Source organism: Lycorma delicatula, chromosome 2 (genome assembly GCF_047948215.1).
Source record: "Lycorma delicatula isolate Av1 chromosome 2, ASM4794821v1, whole genome shotgun sequence".
In the NCBI taxonomy this organism is placed as follows: domain Eukaryota; kingdom Metazoa; phylum Arthropoda; class Insecta; order Hemiptera; family Fulgoridae; genus Lycorma; species Lycorma delicatula.
This window is the reverse complement of record NC_134456.1, coordinates 85,898,035-85,917,534: the sequence shown is the minus strand read 5'-3', so window position 1 is coordinate 85,917,534 and position 19,500 is coordinate 85,898,035. Positions and strand designations below refer to the sequence as shown.

At 32.2% G+C, this 19,500-nt stretch overlaps 1 protein-coding gene across 1 annotated transcript in view; it reads right to left on the bottom strand.

Moving 5' to 3' along the window:
- Positions 1-224: 224 nt before the first annotated feature.
- The window catches only part of LOC142318977 (esterase E4-like), a 45,401-nt gene continuing 26,125 nt past the window's right edge, over positions 225-19,500 (bottom strand). The window contains exons 7-10 of the mRNA XM_075355715.1: positions 15,003-15,184; positions 12,614-12,752; positions 9,872-10,010; positions 225-514 (exon numbers count right to left, since the gene is read on the bottom strand). Coding sequence (XP_075211830.1) covers positions 322-514; positions 9,872-10,010; positions 12,614-12,752; positions 15,003-15,184 — 653 coding nt within the window. The 3' untranslated portion in view covers positions 225-321. The remainder of the gene's footprint in view (positions 515-9,871; positions 10,011-12,613; positions 12,753-15,002; positions 15,185-19,500) is intronic.

The window sequence follows — 19,500 nt, the reverse complement described above, 5'->3', positions numbered from 1 at the left end:
AAAATTACTTTATAACTGGATTTTGGTGACAGATGAAATACTAGTGAGTCAGTTCAGCGCTGCTATTCACAATTTAGCTAAGTATGGAAAAGGATTGAATTAAAGGTAAGACATATTTATCATAAATTTCATCATCCTGAGTTTTAAGTTCCTTGAACTTTTAATTCATGATTTCAAAGTTAAAAGTTTGATTTTTTATGAAACTAAATAAACATACATATGGACTAAGTGCGACTTATTTTATTCAGTGAATAAAATATTAAAAATGCAATACTAAGGATTTTACCCTGCATCCAAAATAAAATAAATTTCCTCAAAAGATTACAATTCAGTTTTTACTGATAGATTCTTTGATGTCATTTTGTCTCTCCATCCTAAGTTCTTCCAGAAGTTATTTCTTTCTTTGAAAAACCCTTTTTCCATTCTTGTTTTACTATATTCTAAATGATAATAGTTCATATCTTTTATTGACAATACATCCCATTTATTGTCTTCATTATCTGGTGTTGGATTTCTGTAAATAAAATTGTAAGATATAAATACTTTAGGTACATGCTCACTAACAGAAAATTATTTATGATACAGTGAATAATGAAATAATATTATCAGATCCCGAGTTGGAATTCAGCCTAGGACAGGTGAATGGGAAATCAGCATGTATGAGGTCTGTAAATAATTTAATGAGGCTGGTTCAGAAAAACTTTTTATTTACAATCTAATTAAACATGGGCTCTATCACCTTCAAAATAGTTCCCTTAGGAAGCCACGCAATGCTTCAAAATGTTTTTCCCACTCTTCATACCAGTGCTGGAACTCAGAAATCAGAGTGTCCTTAAGATGGTCAGTTACATTTTTTTTTATGTTTCCTACTGTTCTAAAATTGTGTCTGAGGTGTTTTTTTAAAGTCGGGAACAGGAAAAAGTTGAAGGGACTTATAGATGAATAAAGTGGTTGGGGAACTACAGCAATGTTCTTCTTTGCCAAAAACTCATTAATTGAGAGTGCAATCTGACAAGGTGCACTGTCATGATGCAACATCCAGTTGTTTTTTATGGCTGGTCTCACTCAGACAACTCTCTTCTGCAGTCTTTCAAGGATTTCTCGGTAAACACACTGATTTACAGTCTGTCCTGTAGGCAAAAACTCCTTATGGACAATGCCATTACTTTTTAAATTTACATGGAAACAAATTAGCATGGTTTTGATTTTTGATTTGCTTAATTTTACTATTTTGGGATGTGGTGAGTTTAAAGTGTGCCACTCCTTGCTCCGGCATTTTTTTATGGGTCGTATTCAAATATCCAAGATTCATCACCAGTAATAATAATTTTAGAAAATCAAATCACCCTAGAAGATCTCGGCACACTACCATCCTGTTGTTTTTCTGTTCAGCAGCGAGGTTTTTTGGGACCAATTTTGCACAGACTTTTTCATGTCCAATTCGTTTGTCAAAATTTGACAGACTGTGGTATAGTTCAAATTCAGTTGTTCTGAAATCATTCAGACACTTAATCACTCACCAGTCATACCATACAAAGTCTCTGATTCGCTCAAAATTGTCATCAGTTTTTAATGTTAACAATCTTCCAGAGCGTGGATCATCTGCAATTGATTCCCAGCCATCTGAAAACCACCTAAAAACTTGGGCTCGCGACAGAGTGTCATCTCCATATGCCCTATTTCAATTTTGAAAAAAATTCAGTAGCATTCTCACAGAGTTTAACACAAAACTTGATTCCACAACATTGCTTATAATTAGTATCATTCATTTTTGTAACACACAACAAAAACTCGTTTCACAAAAAGTTTGTTTACGTCTCACATGGCAACTATAGACTAAAAATATTAATACCTAATATAAATCACCTCCTCTATGAATCATGAGACCTTGCCGTTGGTGAGGGGGCTTGAGTGCTCAGGGATACAGAGTAGCTGGACCGAAGGTGCAACCATATCGGAGAGGTATCTGTTGAGAGCCAGACTAAGGAATGATTCCTGAAAGAGGGCAGCAGCTCTTTCAGTAGTTGTTAGGGGCGTGAGTCACAATGACTTAAACGGCCGTATCAACATCACTCAGTCCTCTGAGTACTGCGCAGCTGAAAGCAATGGAAAACTACAGCTGCTTTTTTTCCAAGAAAATGTGGCTCTCTGCATTTTCACATAGCAACAATGGAGGCGCCTTCCTTGGTAAAATATTCCGGAGGTAAAATAGTCCCCCGTTCGGATCTCCGGGTGGGGACTACTAAGGAAGGGGTCACCAGAAAATTAAAAAATAACATTCTACGAGTCGGAGCGTGGAATGTTAGAAGCTTAAAAAAGGTTGGTAGGCTAGAAAATTTAAAAAGGGAAATGGATAGGGTGAATGTGGATATAGTAGGAATTAGTGAGGTTCGGTGGGAAGAAGAAGGCGACTTTTGGTCAGGTGATTTTAGAGTAATTAACTCAGCGTCAAATAATGGGCAGGCAGGAGTAGGTTTCGTGATGAACAAGAAGATAGGGAGGAGAGTGGAGTATTTCAAAACGCATAGCGATAGAATCATTGTAATAAGGATAAAATCAAAACCTAAACCGACAACGATTGTTAACGTTTATATGCCTACAAGCGCCCATGATGATGATGAGGTAGAGTGTGTATACGAAGAGATTGATGAAGCAATTAAACACGTAAAGGGAGATGAAAATTTAATAATAGTTGGAGATTGGAATGCAAGCATTGGAAAAGGCAAGGAAGGAAATATAGTGGGTGAATATGGGCTGGGCAAAAGGAATGAAAGAGGGGACCGACTTATAGAATTTTGCACGAAGTATAATTTAGTAATTGCCAACACCCAATTTAAAAATCATAATAGAAGAATATACACTTGGAAAAAGCCAGGCGATACTGGAAGGTATCAGATAGATTATATCATGGTTAAGCAAAGATTTAGAAATCAACTCGTTGACTGCAAAACTTACCCTGGAGCAGACATTGATAGCGACCATAATTTGGTGATAATGAAATGTAGATTGGGGTTTAAAAACCTGAAGAAAAGTTGTCAGATGAATCGGTGGAATTTAGAGAAGCTTGAGGAAGAGGAGGTAAAGAAGATTTTTGAGGAGGACATCGCAAGAGGTCTGAGTAAAAAAGATATGGTAGAAAATGTAGAAGAAGAATGGGAGAATGTTAAAAAGGAAATTCTTAAATCAGCTGAAGCAAACTTAGGCGGAATAAAGAGAACTGGTAGAAAACCTTGGGTTTCAGACGATATATTGCAGCTGATGGATGAACGTAGAAAATATAAGAATGCTAATGATGAAGAAAGTAAAAGGAACTATCGGCAATTAAGAAATGCTATAAATAGGAAATGCAAACTGGCGAAAGAAGAGTGGATTAAAGAAAAGTGTTCAGAAGTGGAAAGAGAAATGAACATTGGTAAAATTGACGGAGCATACAGGAAAGTTAAGGAAAATTTTGGGGTACATAAATTAAAATCTAATAATGTGTTAAACAAAGATGGTACACCAATATATAATACGAAAGGTAAAGTCGATAGATGGGTGGAATATATTGAAGAGTTATACGGAGGAAATGAATTAGAAAATGGTGTTATAGAGGAAGAAGAGGAAGTTGAGGAGGATGAAATGGGAGAAACAATACTGAGATCTGAATTTAAGAGAGCATTAAAAGATTTAAATGGCAGAAAGGCTCCTGGAATAGACGGAATACCTGTAGAATTACTGCGCAGTGCAGGTGAGGAAGCGATTGATAGATTATACAAACTGGTGTGTAATATTTATGAAAAAGGGGAATTTCCGTCAGACTTCAAAAAAAGTGTTATAGTTATGATACCAAAGAAAGCAGGGGCAGATAAATGTGAAGAATACAGAACAATTAGTTTAACTAGTCATGCATCAAAAATCTTAACTAGAATTTTATACAGAAGAATTGAGAGGAGAGTGGAAGAAGTGTTAGGAGAAGACCAATTTGGTTTCAGGAAAAGTATAGGGACAAGGGAAGCAATTTTAGGCCTCAGATTAATAGTAGAAGGAAGATTAAAGAAAAACAAACCAACATACTTGGCGTTTATAGACCTAGAAAAGGCTTTCGATAACGTAGATTGGAATAAAATGTTCAGCATTTTAAAAAAATTAGGGTTCAAATACAGAGATAGAAGAACAATTGCTAACATGTACAGGAACCAAACAGCAACAATAACAATTGAAGAACATAAGAAAGAAGCCCTAATAAGAAAGGGAGTCCGACAAGGATGTTCCCTATCTCCGTTACTTTTTAATCTTTACATGGAACTAGCAGTTAATGATATTAAAGAACAATTTAGATTCGGAGTAACAGTACAAGGTGAAAAGATAAAGATGCTACGATTTGCTGATGATATAGTAATTCTAGCCGAGAGTAAAAAGGATTTAGAAGAAACAATGAATGGCATAGATGAAGTCCTACGCAAGAACTATCGCATGAAAATAAACAAGAACAAAACAAAAGTAATGAAATGTAGTAGAAATAACAAAGATGGACCCCTGAATGTGAAAATAGGAGGAGAAAAGATTATGGAGGTAGAAGAATTTTGTTATTTGGGAAGTAAAATTACTAAAGATGGACGAAGCAGGAGCGATATAAAATGCCGAATAGCACAAGCTAAACGAGCCTTCAGTAAGAAATATAATTTGTTTACATCAAAAATGAATTTAAATGTCAGGAAAAGATTTTTGAAAGTGTATGTTTGGAGTGTCGCTTTATATGGAAGTGAAACTTGGACAATCGGAGTATCTGAGAAGAAAAGATTAGAAGCTTTTGAAATGTGGTGCTATAGGAGAATGTTAAAAATCAGATGGGTGGATAAAGTGACAAATGAAGAGGTATTGCGGCAAATAGATGAAGAAAGAAGCATTTGGAAGAATATAGTTAAAAGAAGAGACAGACTTACAGGCCACATACTAAGGCATCCTGGAATAGTCGCTTTAATATTGGAAGGACAGGTAGAAGGGAAAAATTGTGTAGGCAGGCCACGTTTGGAGTATGTAAAACAAATTGTTGGGGATGTAGAATGTAGAGGGTATACTGAAATGAAACGACTAGCACTAGATAGGGAATCTTGGAGAGCTGCATCAAACCAGTCAAATGACTGAAGACAAAAAAAAAAAAAAAAAAAAAAAATATAAATCAGCTGTTCACAAAACCATATGTTTACTAGCAACTTTACAGTATTGCCCCTTTGGCTGCCAAAAAAACCTAATCTTATTACTTTATTTATAGACGTCGTATAGTAAATATTCACGCAAGAAATCTTATTCATAAGCAAGAGATAAATATTAAAAATTAAAAAAAAAGCATGACTACCAAAACAAAAAACATTGCAAACGTTACTCTTTTTGTTCTGGTTTACCCCATCTGGCATTTGGGCAAATACCCCATTTGAATTTTGAATATCAGAAGATTGGTTGTGAAGATATTATACTTCCAAATAACCGTGATCTGTAAGATCGAGAGTGTACCTGAAGCATGCAAAATTTAGCCTTCAACCTACTAATAAGTACCCCATATGAATTTTGAAAATCAGACGTGATACAGGATTTTGCACATCATTTTTTAATTTAGGCTACAAATACTTTAAGTACAGCTCTTTTCATCAATGTTACTTAAAAAAATTTAAATTTGTTGACTAGTATTATTAAAGCAATATGTTTTAATGTAATTATAGAATTTAATACCAATTGAAAATGAGGAATACCATGTAAATCAATTATTGAAAATTAATATGGTAAGTTTAACTTATCTAATTACTGTGTTTTGGTGGTTTATATTTCATATAAAATTAAATTTTATTAATACAGAGGTCAATATGTTAATACACACACACGCACACACACACACACACACACACACTCACACACACACACACACACTCACACATGTGTGTGTGCACGCGAGTATACATCAGGTGTTTCATTTTAATTACCAATGCGAGTATCTTCTTATAAAAATATGCACTTAGGAAAATACAAAAAATTACCTAAATAAAAGTTACTTGGATTATTGGAGGGAGACACCTCATGTTGACCTTGAACTTGACCTTAACCGTTATTTCAAAGTTAACACGATTTTTGAAATAGAATGACCTATTTTTGACCTCACCAATGAAAAGAGTGGAAAATTTTACATTGGAATACGTGGTCACACATATGACCTTGGAACCTTTTTGAACAGGTAACCATATACGAGCACTGGATTCTTTTCACAGATGTTTACTGTTACTGGTTTCTAAGTTGTGAGAAGAAAGAGGCCCCCTGATCTTGTGAGGGTCAGCTGGATGCAATGAAACCACAGTCACTCCACCGGCTGGAGTCCCAGGGACTTCCCTCACTTCCGAGCCAAAGGCTGACGGCCATGTATGTATGTGCATGGGTAAGTATGTGTGTTGTGCAAGTTGCTGGGTGTGCATGTGCCTAAGCATGAGCATATTAGTTTATGTGTTTATTATGTTTTAGTTTATTTAATTTTAGTTTAGTGGTGTTTATGTGTTACTATGTGTTGTTTAGATGTGTACGGTGTTGAGTTGAGTTTGGAATAATATACAGTATGTCTGGTTGTTGAGTGTTTGAAGTTGCTTGTGATGGCCAATTGTGTGTATGGATGCTTATCCCCCTCCCGAAGTAATGCTTTACCAGCGGTTTCCAGGAGGGATGGGTCGCCAGGGGTGAAGGTTTAGTCGATAGTGCACAGGAACACATATGTACTTAGTAACATCTTGTGAAACCTGTCAGCAAGCCCGACACTGCTTAGGCACCCATAAATGGGGTTCCTCCACCTCTTAAAAAAAAGAAGTTGTGAGAAGGGGATTGGTATTTGATACTGTCTTTGAAATTCAGCAAATTGTGTTAATTGAATACCATGTATGAATAATTCCAAAACCATGAACTTCAAGAATCTTTCTTTTCTTGTACAGAAAAGAAAGATTCTTTGTACAAAGATGTACAAAAGAACACTGAACATGTACAAGAAGTGGATAGTCTTGTACAGTCTCAGTCTCAGTTGACCATTCCTGAAACATGTGGTTAATTGAGACCCAACCACCAAAGAACACTGGTATCCATAATCTAGTATTCAAATCCGTATAAAAGTAACTAACTACCTTTACTAGGAAACTTGAAGAACCTGGAAAATATAAAACAAACGTAAAGTGTCATGATTAATCTAAAGGATGTTGACATGATATTTTTCGCTCTTTCCATTGGTGCTATTGAAAAAAATAATTCCATTTGAAAAACCTCAAATAACCGTCAGATGTCCCCCTCCTACTCACATAACTTCTGTAAAGTCATTTTTATACTCTTTCCCATAGTTTGCAAGATAAATATTCTGGAATGTAAAAATGACATTATATGACCTTCAAAAAAAGTTCCAAGGTCATATGAGTGTCCACATATTTCAATGTAAAATTTTCTGCTTTTTTCATTTCCTTCAATAATTCTGTCACCAGCAGAGGAGGGACCGCCACTATTGTCACTTTTGTTTTGCCATATGAAGAAACAAAGCATTGATGTTTTGTTTCTTCATATGGCAAAACATTGATGGTAACCAAATCACCAACAGTCTTGCGCATTTCATGCACCAAATCCTCCTCTGAGGTAAGGGCATCAACATCCTTAATGTGAAAGTGTACCCGCCATGACCACGGTACCTTCAATCTTGTCCAATATTTGTTGTCTTAACATTGTAGCCACATCTCCTGTGTCTTGGACCTGTATGTGAAGGTCCTCTCCCTGACCTCTGCGTGCTGACAAGATGTTCATCCCGCTGCCTTTACCAACACAGTCACGGCTGGGGGCCCCACTGATTTCTTTGCCTGGGGTCAACTCCCCTTAACCCCCAATAAAGACCCATCATAATGCATACGAAGCTTAGTAGAACTCCTCCAGACCAAGTATTCAGCCTCCTTATGAATGTATTGCCCCATCTTTCCCTGAGGCCCACAAAAACAAACTCTAGGATTTGCAGCCATCGCTAACCTGGCAGACTCCACGATACATGAGACCAACTGCTCCTCACCATTGGAAGAATCAACTGCTACCACAATGTTCATTCCCCAATGGCTGGTGGGGTGGTACCCCACCAGCCAGGTCCTCAGACCGAGTACCAGCAGCGACTACCAGGCCCAGCCACAGCAAGCCCAACCAGAGCATCAAATCTGCTCAGGGCATCTCCTCCAACATCTTTGAATCAGCCCAAGATTCCACACCCTGGGCTAAGTCCATCAGCACCAGCAAGATTCTCAAGAACTTCAGTAGCTACAAATGCCTTCTTGGGCCATCAAAGAATCAACCGAGGAAGATCTCCATTATCCACCCCCTTGTCCAGTGTTTGCCGTACAGCCATGCGAAGTCTTGACCCCAAAGTGGAGCCACTGTCCTCCATCTGGACAGCTCTCAATTTCATCACCACTGGTGTTTGAATGGTCATTGTCACAGACTCCACTGGCACCCTCTGCCCTCCGAGGGTAGTTCCTCCAGGATTTCCAAAACTTTCAACCATAAACAAAAGACTATCCATTTCAAAGGAACAGTCTTTGATTCCTTCTTCATGTTAGTGTTAAGTACGCACTAATTCACTCAGGTCACAGACATGTATAAGAAGACTATGTAGATTGTTAGAAAAACATCCCTTCCTCTTTGTCAACATACCCGGCTCCCCGACAGAGCCAACTCACCAACATCCTGGCCAGACTTCCTAGCCACATGTGGCTTCTTCTACTCCACCACCGACACGGGAGGAGAGCCGCAACATGCGTTTTGATGATTTTCCCACTGATGGACCCTCAAAACAAAAGAAGCCAGCGGTGGAGGGAACTCAATGTCACTTCCATTAAAATCAATATCGCACAACTGCATATACAGAGCCTCAGCATGTTGTTGATGATACTCGATTACATCCACCTATACAGACTTCCGTCTGGCAGCCTCTAATTGCCAAGCTACTGACCAGTGATGTGATTCACGGTCACAGCTCGACATACTGCTGTCCTCCAAAAGGACCTCATGGACAATGCAAACACCTGGCATCCTACCAGACCGCCATCGTTCCACAGGAGTAAATTCCTCTTCCATAGGAGGGGGCCTACCTCCAGATCGATCATGTTCAGTCATTATTACAAACAACTAACACTGCATGAGCGAAATTTTTGCCAAAATTTCACTGTGCCAAACAGGTGATCAAAAAAATAAATAAAAAATTTTTTCTAAGTCAACCTTAACAGAGTTTTTCGACTTAGGAAGTGCTACAAGTCGACCATAAACAAGTAATATAAATATAAATCAGCTGGGTAACTAAGATAAATATACCTTAGCAACTGTAGATTATAATTCCAAATATTAAACAAAAACATGGAAAATAGTTAAATTAATAAATAATAAACAAAACACAATGAAAGCATTTAAATTAAATTAAATAAAAACAACCACAAACAATAAGTTGGTAATTAGTGTCAGGAGTAGCCTGTATGGAAAGCTAACCAAAATGGGACTATCCAACAAAAACAAAAAAAAACACAAAAACCCAAAAAAAAACTAACAAAAACACAAACAAACAGCACAAACAACTAATAACATAAACGAACAACAAAAATCGGAAAATGAATTCAATCGTATGACAAAAACAGAGCAAGAACAAGACATCTTTCTCTCTCACATCTTGACACGTACTCTCACTAAGTATATATTAACAATATATATTTTCACTATTAATGAACAGATTTTAATTAGAAGCAAATCCAATGGAGAAGTAATGTTCCTTTAAACAAGTAACTAAATCTAACATATTAACATGTTGCACTATTTTACTAGAAACTTGTCAATTGAAAATTGCTGTAGTAATTACCCATATTTAGCAAAATTTGTCCACAATTCAATCATCTCTTCCGACATCTTTTTATCATTCCCTTCCAGCATTTTCTTATCTTCCTGAAAAGGAAACTTCAATGGGAATAGGTAAGTGAGATCTTCTCCATGAGTCACACCTACAAAAAAATACATATTTCATTAAAAAAAAAATATTTTTTTTAATAAAAAATTCATTGATCATGGTATGTCTACAACAGAATGTAACTTACAGTATTTAAATTTAAAAAATTAAAAAAAAATTGAATAAAAAATAAACAGCAGTAGAAATTAATTTAAAAACAAAAAGAAAAGAACAAATTAGTTATATCAAAAAAATTCACTATGTAATTTTGTTTTAATTATTTACATGACTGAATTACATTTAATTAGTTTGCTACAAGCTGCATACACAACTAATCAATCTAAAATTATTTTAATTGTTAAGACGCATTACTATACCCAGTAATGTACACATATATATATATATATATATATATATAAACAGATATAAATTATGCTTAATCGAGAATTGTTGATTGAAAAACATAACAGAAATCACAAACTGTTAGATGTTTTATCAAATTATGAAAAAAGGTTTCTAAAATTGAGAAAACAATTAATTGATTTTTGGTTAAGGAATTTAAATCTATTTTTTTTTTAGAGGAAAAATTCTTAAAGAAAACTTTGGAGGAGTAAAATTATTTTATAAAAATGAGATTGTAACGAATCTGATAAATCATGATTAGAACACTTTTATTTTAGGTTGGTCGTACATAAAATAATACTAAATAAAAATGATTCTGAAAAAGATACTCCACTCATTTAGTCAAAAAATCTGAAGGTTGACTTAAACAAATATTATAAATATGGGTAACAAAAAGACCTTAAAATTTTAATTATTAATTATTTTTTATACGTTTGTTAAGAAGGAAAAATTTAAACAAGTCTAACAACTTAAAGAAGTAAACGGTAACCACCCATTTATTTCTTGATTTAGAATTTGTCTAATTCTTTTTATCTTTTCATCTGTTATTAACTGGCAAAATTTTATTTTCCTGCAGTGTTTTCTCCAAAATTTCTCCATATTTTTGATGGTTAGCATTTAATTTGCCTATTTCAATCTCATCCAGTTAATTAAAATCTCTATATCATATTAATCCTTTTAAATATTTTTTTTTTTGCTTTCTTATTCTTTTTAATTTTTTTGGGTAGTTATTAAACAGTTCATTTTTATTTGTCTGATATTTACGGCTCTGTAATTATTTAAATTTTCATTTGGTACATGTTGGAAAAAATCTCTAAATCTATTTTACATACATCTTTTTCTAGCTGTATCTCTAATTCTATGAAATTTGTTTTATCTTTTTTAAACAATTATAATATTGATGATATTTAATTCTACAAGTTTTACTAAAAGATCCAGGTTTACCTAATTTTAAACCAAATTCTTCTATGTTATTTCTTTACATTTTTAATCAATTTTTATTTAAAATATTTCTAACAGTATTTTTTATACCTTAATTTGTTATAGCTGCTAGAAAATGTTTTACAAATTTAATTCACACATTTTACAGTCAATTAATTTTGGTTTACCTACTTTTTTAGCAAATTTATTTATATTTTTATTTTCATTATAATTATTACACTGTTTATGCATTTTATACATTTGTATGAAAAATATATTTTATAACGTGTGATCAAATTTTAATTAATTTTGTAATACTTACTTCAAATATTTTAGAAAATTGCTGTAAAACAGTTTTTTTATTTTTGCTTTATTACATTTTTATTGAAATCTCTTCCTTTCTCCAATTTTATCTACAGCTCTGGCATAGCAGTCTATGGTCCTGTCTACTGATATGATTCTTCACAGTTTAAAAAATAACTGCCCTAGCATTAGACTAGAGGGATCATGAGAAACATTAATTCATTAAAGTAAGATGGATCGAGCAGATCCATGATCAGAGTACTAGATCAAAGTACACTATTAATTATAAAATAAAAATAGATGTGATTAAAATGAATTACAAAAGTAATCGGTTGTGTAGAGTGAATTACAAATTAATTCATAATTTAGACAGCATTAATGATAATTATTTGAGCACTTTTGAAGAGTCAAAGTTTTTTTAATTTTTTAATTAATATTATGTAAAATTTCATCAACAGAGTAATACTGCAACAACTATAATGAGCAGCACTACTCCACGATGTACACACATCACCTTTGTGTGGTTTTATTTGTTGTTGACTGTGTTATGACTTTGTGAATATACGTATGTGTTGAGTTCTGTTTTCCATTTTATGTTGATTTAATGACAACCTCCAGTTTTCTGAGAATGGAATTTTGAAACCCATTGGAAGAAAGTAGATAACATATAGAAGTTCACATAGATGGATATAATTTGTTAAATTAATTAATTTTAAAGGGTTTCCTCAAAATTTAAGTGGCTAATATTCAGCTATATGTTTGAAGAATCATAATATTAAGATTTATAAATCATGAAATTAAAAATTATGTATCTCCATTGAAGATGTGAAGTTCTTTATTTGAGTGAAAAAAAAAACCAACAATGTATAGAAGTGGTTATTGACCCTCCTTCTTCTCTTCTTCTTTGATCCCTACGTGTCTGGAGGGGAAGGTTGGAGGGTAAGGCAGTGTATTGAAACACATGGGCCACACTTATATGATAAATTAGATGCTCTGTAAATAAAAATACCCAACTGAATTTTTATTAATTACCATATTTTGTAAATTCGCTAGGAAAAATGCTGAGTATTGTGTTATTTCCTTTGTGTGCAAATACATAAAGATAAGCTGTTCCTTCATGGTTTTCAACTGCTGATGAAGTACATTCTACAATAGAAGAGTCACCAAATATCTGTCAAAATTAAAAACAAACAAATTTTATACAACAAATTTTTTTCTTTGTAGTCAATATTTTTTTTAAGGAAGGAAATTTTTTAAGTCGATACCCAAAGAAAGTATTACTACCTGAAAACCGCAAGCAATAAAATGTTGAATTATAAGTTACATATAAAAAAATTATCAAAACTGAAAAACCATAAAAAAGAATACAGAACATAAATTTAAAAGTGTGTAAAATAAATTTTGCAAGTAGGTCTTTCTATGTTTCTTTCTTTTTGTTGACTTGGATTAGCAGTACCATTCCAATGAGAAGCTTAGATACAGCTTTCAGGTAGACATAACATTTCTGATTGCGTGGACAGAATTCCCATAAATGTAATTCCGTTGCCCACAAAGTAAAATCTCTAGGTTTTTTTTATTAAAAACAAGTTCTCATGAGTTGATCAAATGATTTTGTTTGTAAAAAATCAAGCAGTACTGAAAATTTGCTTTGAAGCAACTTAATAAAATTCTAAGCTTGTCATCATTATTAAATGTTTATTATGCCTATACATATTCACGTATAAAGTATAATTTCATCTTTTGGAGCTCCCTGAAAAAGTCATAACATTCCTCAAAAAGGCTGTAATACTGGACAAAACCTTTTTTAAATTTTATAAATGGAAAAGCTCCAACTTTTAGAAGGTTAAATGTGGAACTTATAGAAGCCAGCCCTAGATGCCTTTTTTTGAATCACAGAGAAAGTTGTTTAATTATGCCTGAAAGGAAATGAGATATCAATAGATTTGAGAAGGGTTTATTACCACATCCTATTAAAAAGAATAAATGATTTTAGATGATATAAAATTACAAGTAATAATCAACAAGATGAATAACTAATAGCAAAACAGTATTAAGGTTTTTGCTCTTTTTGGTTGATTAAACAATCAATATAAAATGTCTCAATACGCATTTTATTATTTTTAATATTTTAAACAGACCAACAATATTTGCAATTTCAAAACAATATTATACACATGACAGTTTGTCACAAACCATAGCCTTCTGAATCAGGTAGGTAACATCTACAGTACAGATATTTTACACATTAAACACATATTTTTACTAAATTCAGCTACAAAATTAATATTATTAAACAAGCAGAAATTAGTTCAATAAGTAGTTTAAAACCAAAGTTCTCAAATTCAAGATTAAATGTGATCACAGATTTGAAAAAATAGTTGCGACCAAAATGAAGAGAAGTTAGGTATATGTGTGCCAATAATATCCATCTGGTAACAGATAGATCATTATGATCACATCTGAAAGTTGATTTTTTTTTTTAATTTATAATGTAAACAATAGTGCTATTCTGCCAAAAATTTTGCAAGATTTGCATCATTCATCAATGTTATATGCAGTTTTGTCGGTAGGCAGTAGGATATTAGTCATCATTTAAAAAAATATTATTTATACTTTTATTTGAAGTGAAGTGATTTTTGTTTAGTTTTAACTTTTACAGATCAATACAGATGATTTGAGTATAGTATGAACTGTCCCTTCATAGTGGGTGTCTCCCATTTTATTTTGTATGTAAATGTATTTTGTGTAAGAAAAATGTTTTTTTTTTATTTTATTTTTTGGTTGGAAAGACAAAATCTGCAGTAAACATATTACAATTGAAACAATAATAAAAAAATTAATTTTTTTCACTTAACTTTATAACTTTACTGCATCCATTTTACTTATAGTTTTATTTGAAGAATCTTTATTAAAGCTTTCCTAACACTTAAACAAAAGAGTTGGTGTATAGAATTTCAAAAATGTCTATAAATAAAGTATAGCATCATGTAAAATTAGTTAAAAAAAATATAAAATAAGGATCTCATATGCAGGATGAATTAATTCACAATTTTAATCATCTAAAAAAAAAACCATAACTTTTTCTGATATAACAAAATAATTGTTAAATGATACATTTAAAAAAAAAAAACTTCAGCCTTATTTTCTAGATGCCATACATAAATATGTACTTCCAGATAAAGCCTTACATAAACTTCTGAACTACTGTCCACTTCATAAGTATAAAGAGATGATTCCAAAGGACTTTTCCAAAAATCTTCTAGAACTGTGCTTAGATTTCTATGTATTTATTGAATTTCTTTTAAATTTGATTTTCTTTTAAAAGTAAATTTCATTTTTTTTTGTAGATCAACAAAATAACTTAAAAAGCATTTCAGCTCCACAAAAATTTTTTTAATGATCATTCAATAGATTTACTTACATCCATAAGTTGTTTGATGTTTTCTTTTGTGATTAATTTGTTGACATCTCCAAAATAAAATTCTTTAATTTTGTTTGTAATTTCAACTGGATTACTCGATGATGTATCATAATGTAATCCCACAGATAATACTTCACTGAAACGTGCATTCAGTTCTACAAAATTGTCTTTAATACCCAACGCTAAACATAATAAAGTATTAAAATTCAAAAAAATAAATGAAAGATATATTTTTTCATAAAAAAAGGTATTTGTAATATTTTTAATTATTTCTACTTCTTGTTTAAGATAATCGGTTCAAAATGCCACCAAAAATAATGATCTGAGATTTCACCCTTGCAGCTGCGACTGAACTAAGAATGTTTCCAAAGAAATTTCATATGTAATAAACTGTTTTCTGTTAATTAGATAAGAATTTAATAAATAAATTTACAATATTTTATTGATGCTCTACCAGTTTGAAGGTTAAAAAATGTTTGTATGTGCTAATACCACTTCAGGATGATTCAGATACTACTGACTACTCACTCTTTTTAATGATGGTAAAATTTTGAATAACCTTTCAAACCAAAAGAAAACTGTTGATTTTAACAGTTTGAATAAATCTGTTAGCAGTTAACAAAATTATTTTTTACATTATCTGAATATGTAGGGGTATAAATTTTGAACTAGCAGAATGTTTAGTTGGCAAGAATTCATTTACATAGAGTACCTCACCTCTTAACTCACCGGGTTGGTCTAGTGGTTAACGCGTCTTCCAAAATCAGCTGATTTGGAAGTCGAGAGTTCCAGCGTTCAAGTACTAGTAAAGCCAGTTATTTTTACACGGATTTGAATACTAGATCGTGGATACCGGTGTTCTTTGGTGGTTGGGTTTCAATTAACCACACATCTCAGGAATGGTCGAACTGAGAATGTACAAGACTACACTTCATTTACACTCATACATACCATCCTCTGAAGAATTATCTAAACGGTAGTTACCGGAGGCTAAACAGGAAAAAAAAAGAAGAGTACCTCACTTGGAGACTAGGTACTTCTAAGACTTTGTTATTGACAGTTTATGGAGAAGATAGGATATTCTTAGTCATTTTAAAAATAAATAAAGACTTCTACAGCACAATTGTTATTAGTACAAACTGCCTAAAAAAAAATAAATAAATTTTGTAATCTTTTAGATGAATTTCAGTTAATACAGACTTGTAAGATTTTCTTATTTTTTTTTTTGTAAACAGCCTGCTTAAAATTGCTACAAACACTCAGATCCTTAGACTACAAGTCCTCTTCAACTACTTTCTGCATCTCTATTTTCTCTTAATTTTGTCTATTGTTACTTTATTGAAGCAAACTGGTTATTTTGATTTATTTGAGAAGCTTTTGTATAAAAAAAAAACCACTGGAAATGAAATTACAGAAATAACATAAAAAATTATCTGCGATTAAGCAAAATATATGATGAATAATACAAATAAACTGAAATATCTAAAAACTAAATATGGTATAATTAAAATAATCTACCTAATTATAATAGGTGAAAAATGTAAATATTTAGTAGAAATAATACAATATTACTGTTCTAGAAACATCCAACTCAGAAATGAAAGCAAATAAAATGGAACTAACCTATCGACTAATAAAAAGAAATATATATAACAAAAAATCTGTTTGTTTTAATGCAAAACTTAGATCTTATAACACAACCATTAAACCAGAATGCTTACATATTATATAAACAAAGATGACAGTCAAAGAATTGAGATTGGAAAAAATAATTAAAAAAGAAAGGAAATTTTAGGACCCAGATTTAAAAATTATCAAAATACTTTACGATTAAATAAAGAAAATTAGCTGAAATTTGAAAAAATAGACTCGATAAAAAAAGAATATTAAGCTTTTATGACACTTGAAAAAATGAAGGACAACAGATTAAAAAAAAATTTTTAATTATATTTCTAAAATAAAAACTTAGTTTAGATTAACTTAGTTTCTTAGATTTCAAGAAAATATTTAAAGGAGTTTAATACTAAAAAAGAAGAAATTTTAGATTGAAATAATTTTAGAAATAAAATTAAAAATTTCAAGAGTTTAGGGAAAAGCCAAGAGAAAAAACTGGAGAAAAAGTTTTCAAAATGAGAGAGACATAGTCAAAGAAAGAAAGAATGCTGGCAGCAAAAGAAACAAAATGCAAAGTAAAGTTATTTTTTTTATGAGATCAGTTGCTGGTTTAAATGAAAAAAAAAAAACCTTCCATTTCAGAAGTTTCAAATGTTTTGGTATAAATGATTTGTTGCTTCATCAGGGTCCAAGATATGTTTTCAAATTTTTTCATTAATATATTTAATCTACCTACAAAATATTACAAATATCTCCTTTTTAAAAATAATAGGTAGGATTTTTTATTATTTTTTAAAATGTTGATTACCTAAAAGACAATATACTGAAGAATTCTTTTTCATTTATATTTTTCTTCTCTTAATGTTTTCCCACATTTTTTTTCATTGTTTTTCTCTTTTTTTATTTTGCTTCTCCCTTGGAAAGGGATTTGTTTCACAGTATCCTTTCATGTTTTTGATTATTTTTCACTATTTTAATTGCAGATTTTTATTACTTTTTTCATCTACCATTCCCTTTGTACTAACAGATAACATAATATGATCCAAATTAACTTTAAAGATGATCCCTTTGTTTATGCTAAAATATGCTTCATAATAGACTAAGCCTAAGCTATACCTTATTATTTGATGACTCAGTTTTATATTTTTATTTACCCACTTATAGCACAAGGAATCATTTGAAATGGTAATCTGTTCTCAGATTACAGTAAACACAAATATTTGTTTACATAGCTCTACCCAAAGTTTCTGTTGTGCTACTAATTTTTCCTTTTCTTTGGATTATAAGATGTGAAAAATGAAATGTAATTTTAATGAAACAGATAGTTCTGGTGTAATGATTCAGTTTCCCCAAATTATATTTCCATTGAAACAAAATTAGTATCTTATGGATTCTGAGTACTTAGGAATTATAATTTCAATTTTTTTTTTTTTTTTTTTTTAATAAATAATTTTTCTTTCCTTACAACACACACAATCACATCTAAAATTATATAATTAACTGTATAATTTAGATTTTATTCATTTAATGTTGATTGTTATTCAATCATGTTCCTGATTGAATAACACCAGCTGTTATTCAATCAGAAAGATAAATCTTTCATAAAGATTTCTCTCTTCCTAATAAATAAGAGCATCATAATAGCTGGTGGATCCCTGAAATCTGTTATAATGCTCAAGAGCAGCACCCTGCTTGTTTAAGTAAATAATGAGGAACGATGCTGAAAACTACTAGCTGTTAAATATATAGGGAAAGACGGAATAGTAATGGAGCTCCATAAGACCCTGAATTTCAGCAAGGTAGTTATTTTTTGCTGTGACCTTATTGACGTTGAGTTATTTGAAATGACAGAAGAACTGTCACCAGTCAGTCACGTCATTGCAGAAAATTATGAAAAGGATGGTGATGAATCAACATCCTCATTAGTTCTAATCTTTTCTAGTCCAACAGTTCCTGACCATATAAAAGTTTCTGTTCCTTTCTGTTCGTGTCCAACCATATATACCAAACCCCAGATGCTGCTTCTGCCCCTGTCAGGGTTTTGGTCACACCAAAATTGGTTGCACAAAGGAACAAGTTTGTGAGTGTGGCTGTACAGGACATGATGACATTACATGTGCTGAGGCAGAAAAATGTATAAATTGTAAAGGTCTACATTCTGCAAGGTCTTGGGAATGCTCCATTTATACAGAAGAGTCATTTTGAAAATCTGTACTGAGCAGAAAGTGTCCTTTCCTTTGGCACGTCAAGAATACAGAAAATCACTCAGCATGTGGAATCCTGTAGAACCTGGTATTAGTTTTATACAGGCTGTCTCAAACAACATGCAAAAAAAAGAATGAATGCGCATCGTATAAAGAACTAATCAAATTGGTAGAAGCTTTGTTAGAACAAGTCCCTCACAACTGCTATTGCAGCATTGATTACTAGCAAAAAGATAACTTCTGCTAGAAAAACCAATGGTGATTTATCTTAATCCACTTAAGTCATTACACAACCACATAAAGTTCCTAGGTGCACCAATTACACAGCAGACAACCAAGATGCCTGTGAAAAGGTCTAATGAAACATCATGGCCTGGTACAGCATCTCTATCCTCCCAGCACCAGATGATGGAGGGGGCATCTAAGACCCCTCCACCATCTCGAGGTTTCTACAAGGATATGGTGGCGGATGAAGTGCTCGAAGAAGCAAAGGACTTCTTAAAGGTCATAAAATAAAAAAATAAAAACCAGATAGTATTTGATTAGTGATCTGCTCACAGAGTTTTCATATATAACAAGAAAAAAGTATTTCCTACGGCTACAAATATTATTCAGTGGAACACTGCGGTCTCCATTCTTGCCATAAGGATATTGAAATCTACTAACAGGAGAAAATCCTT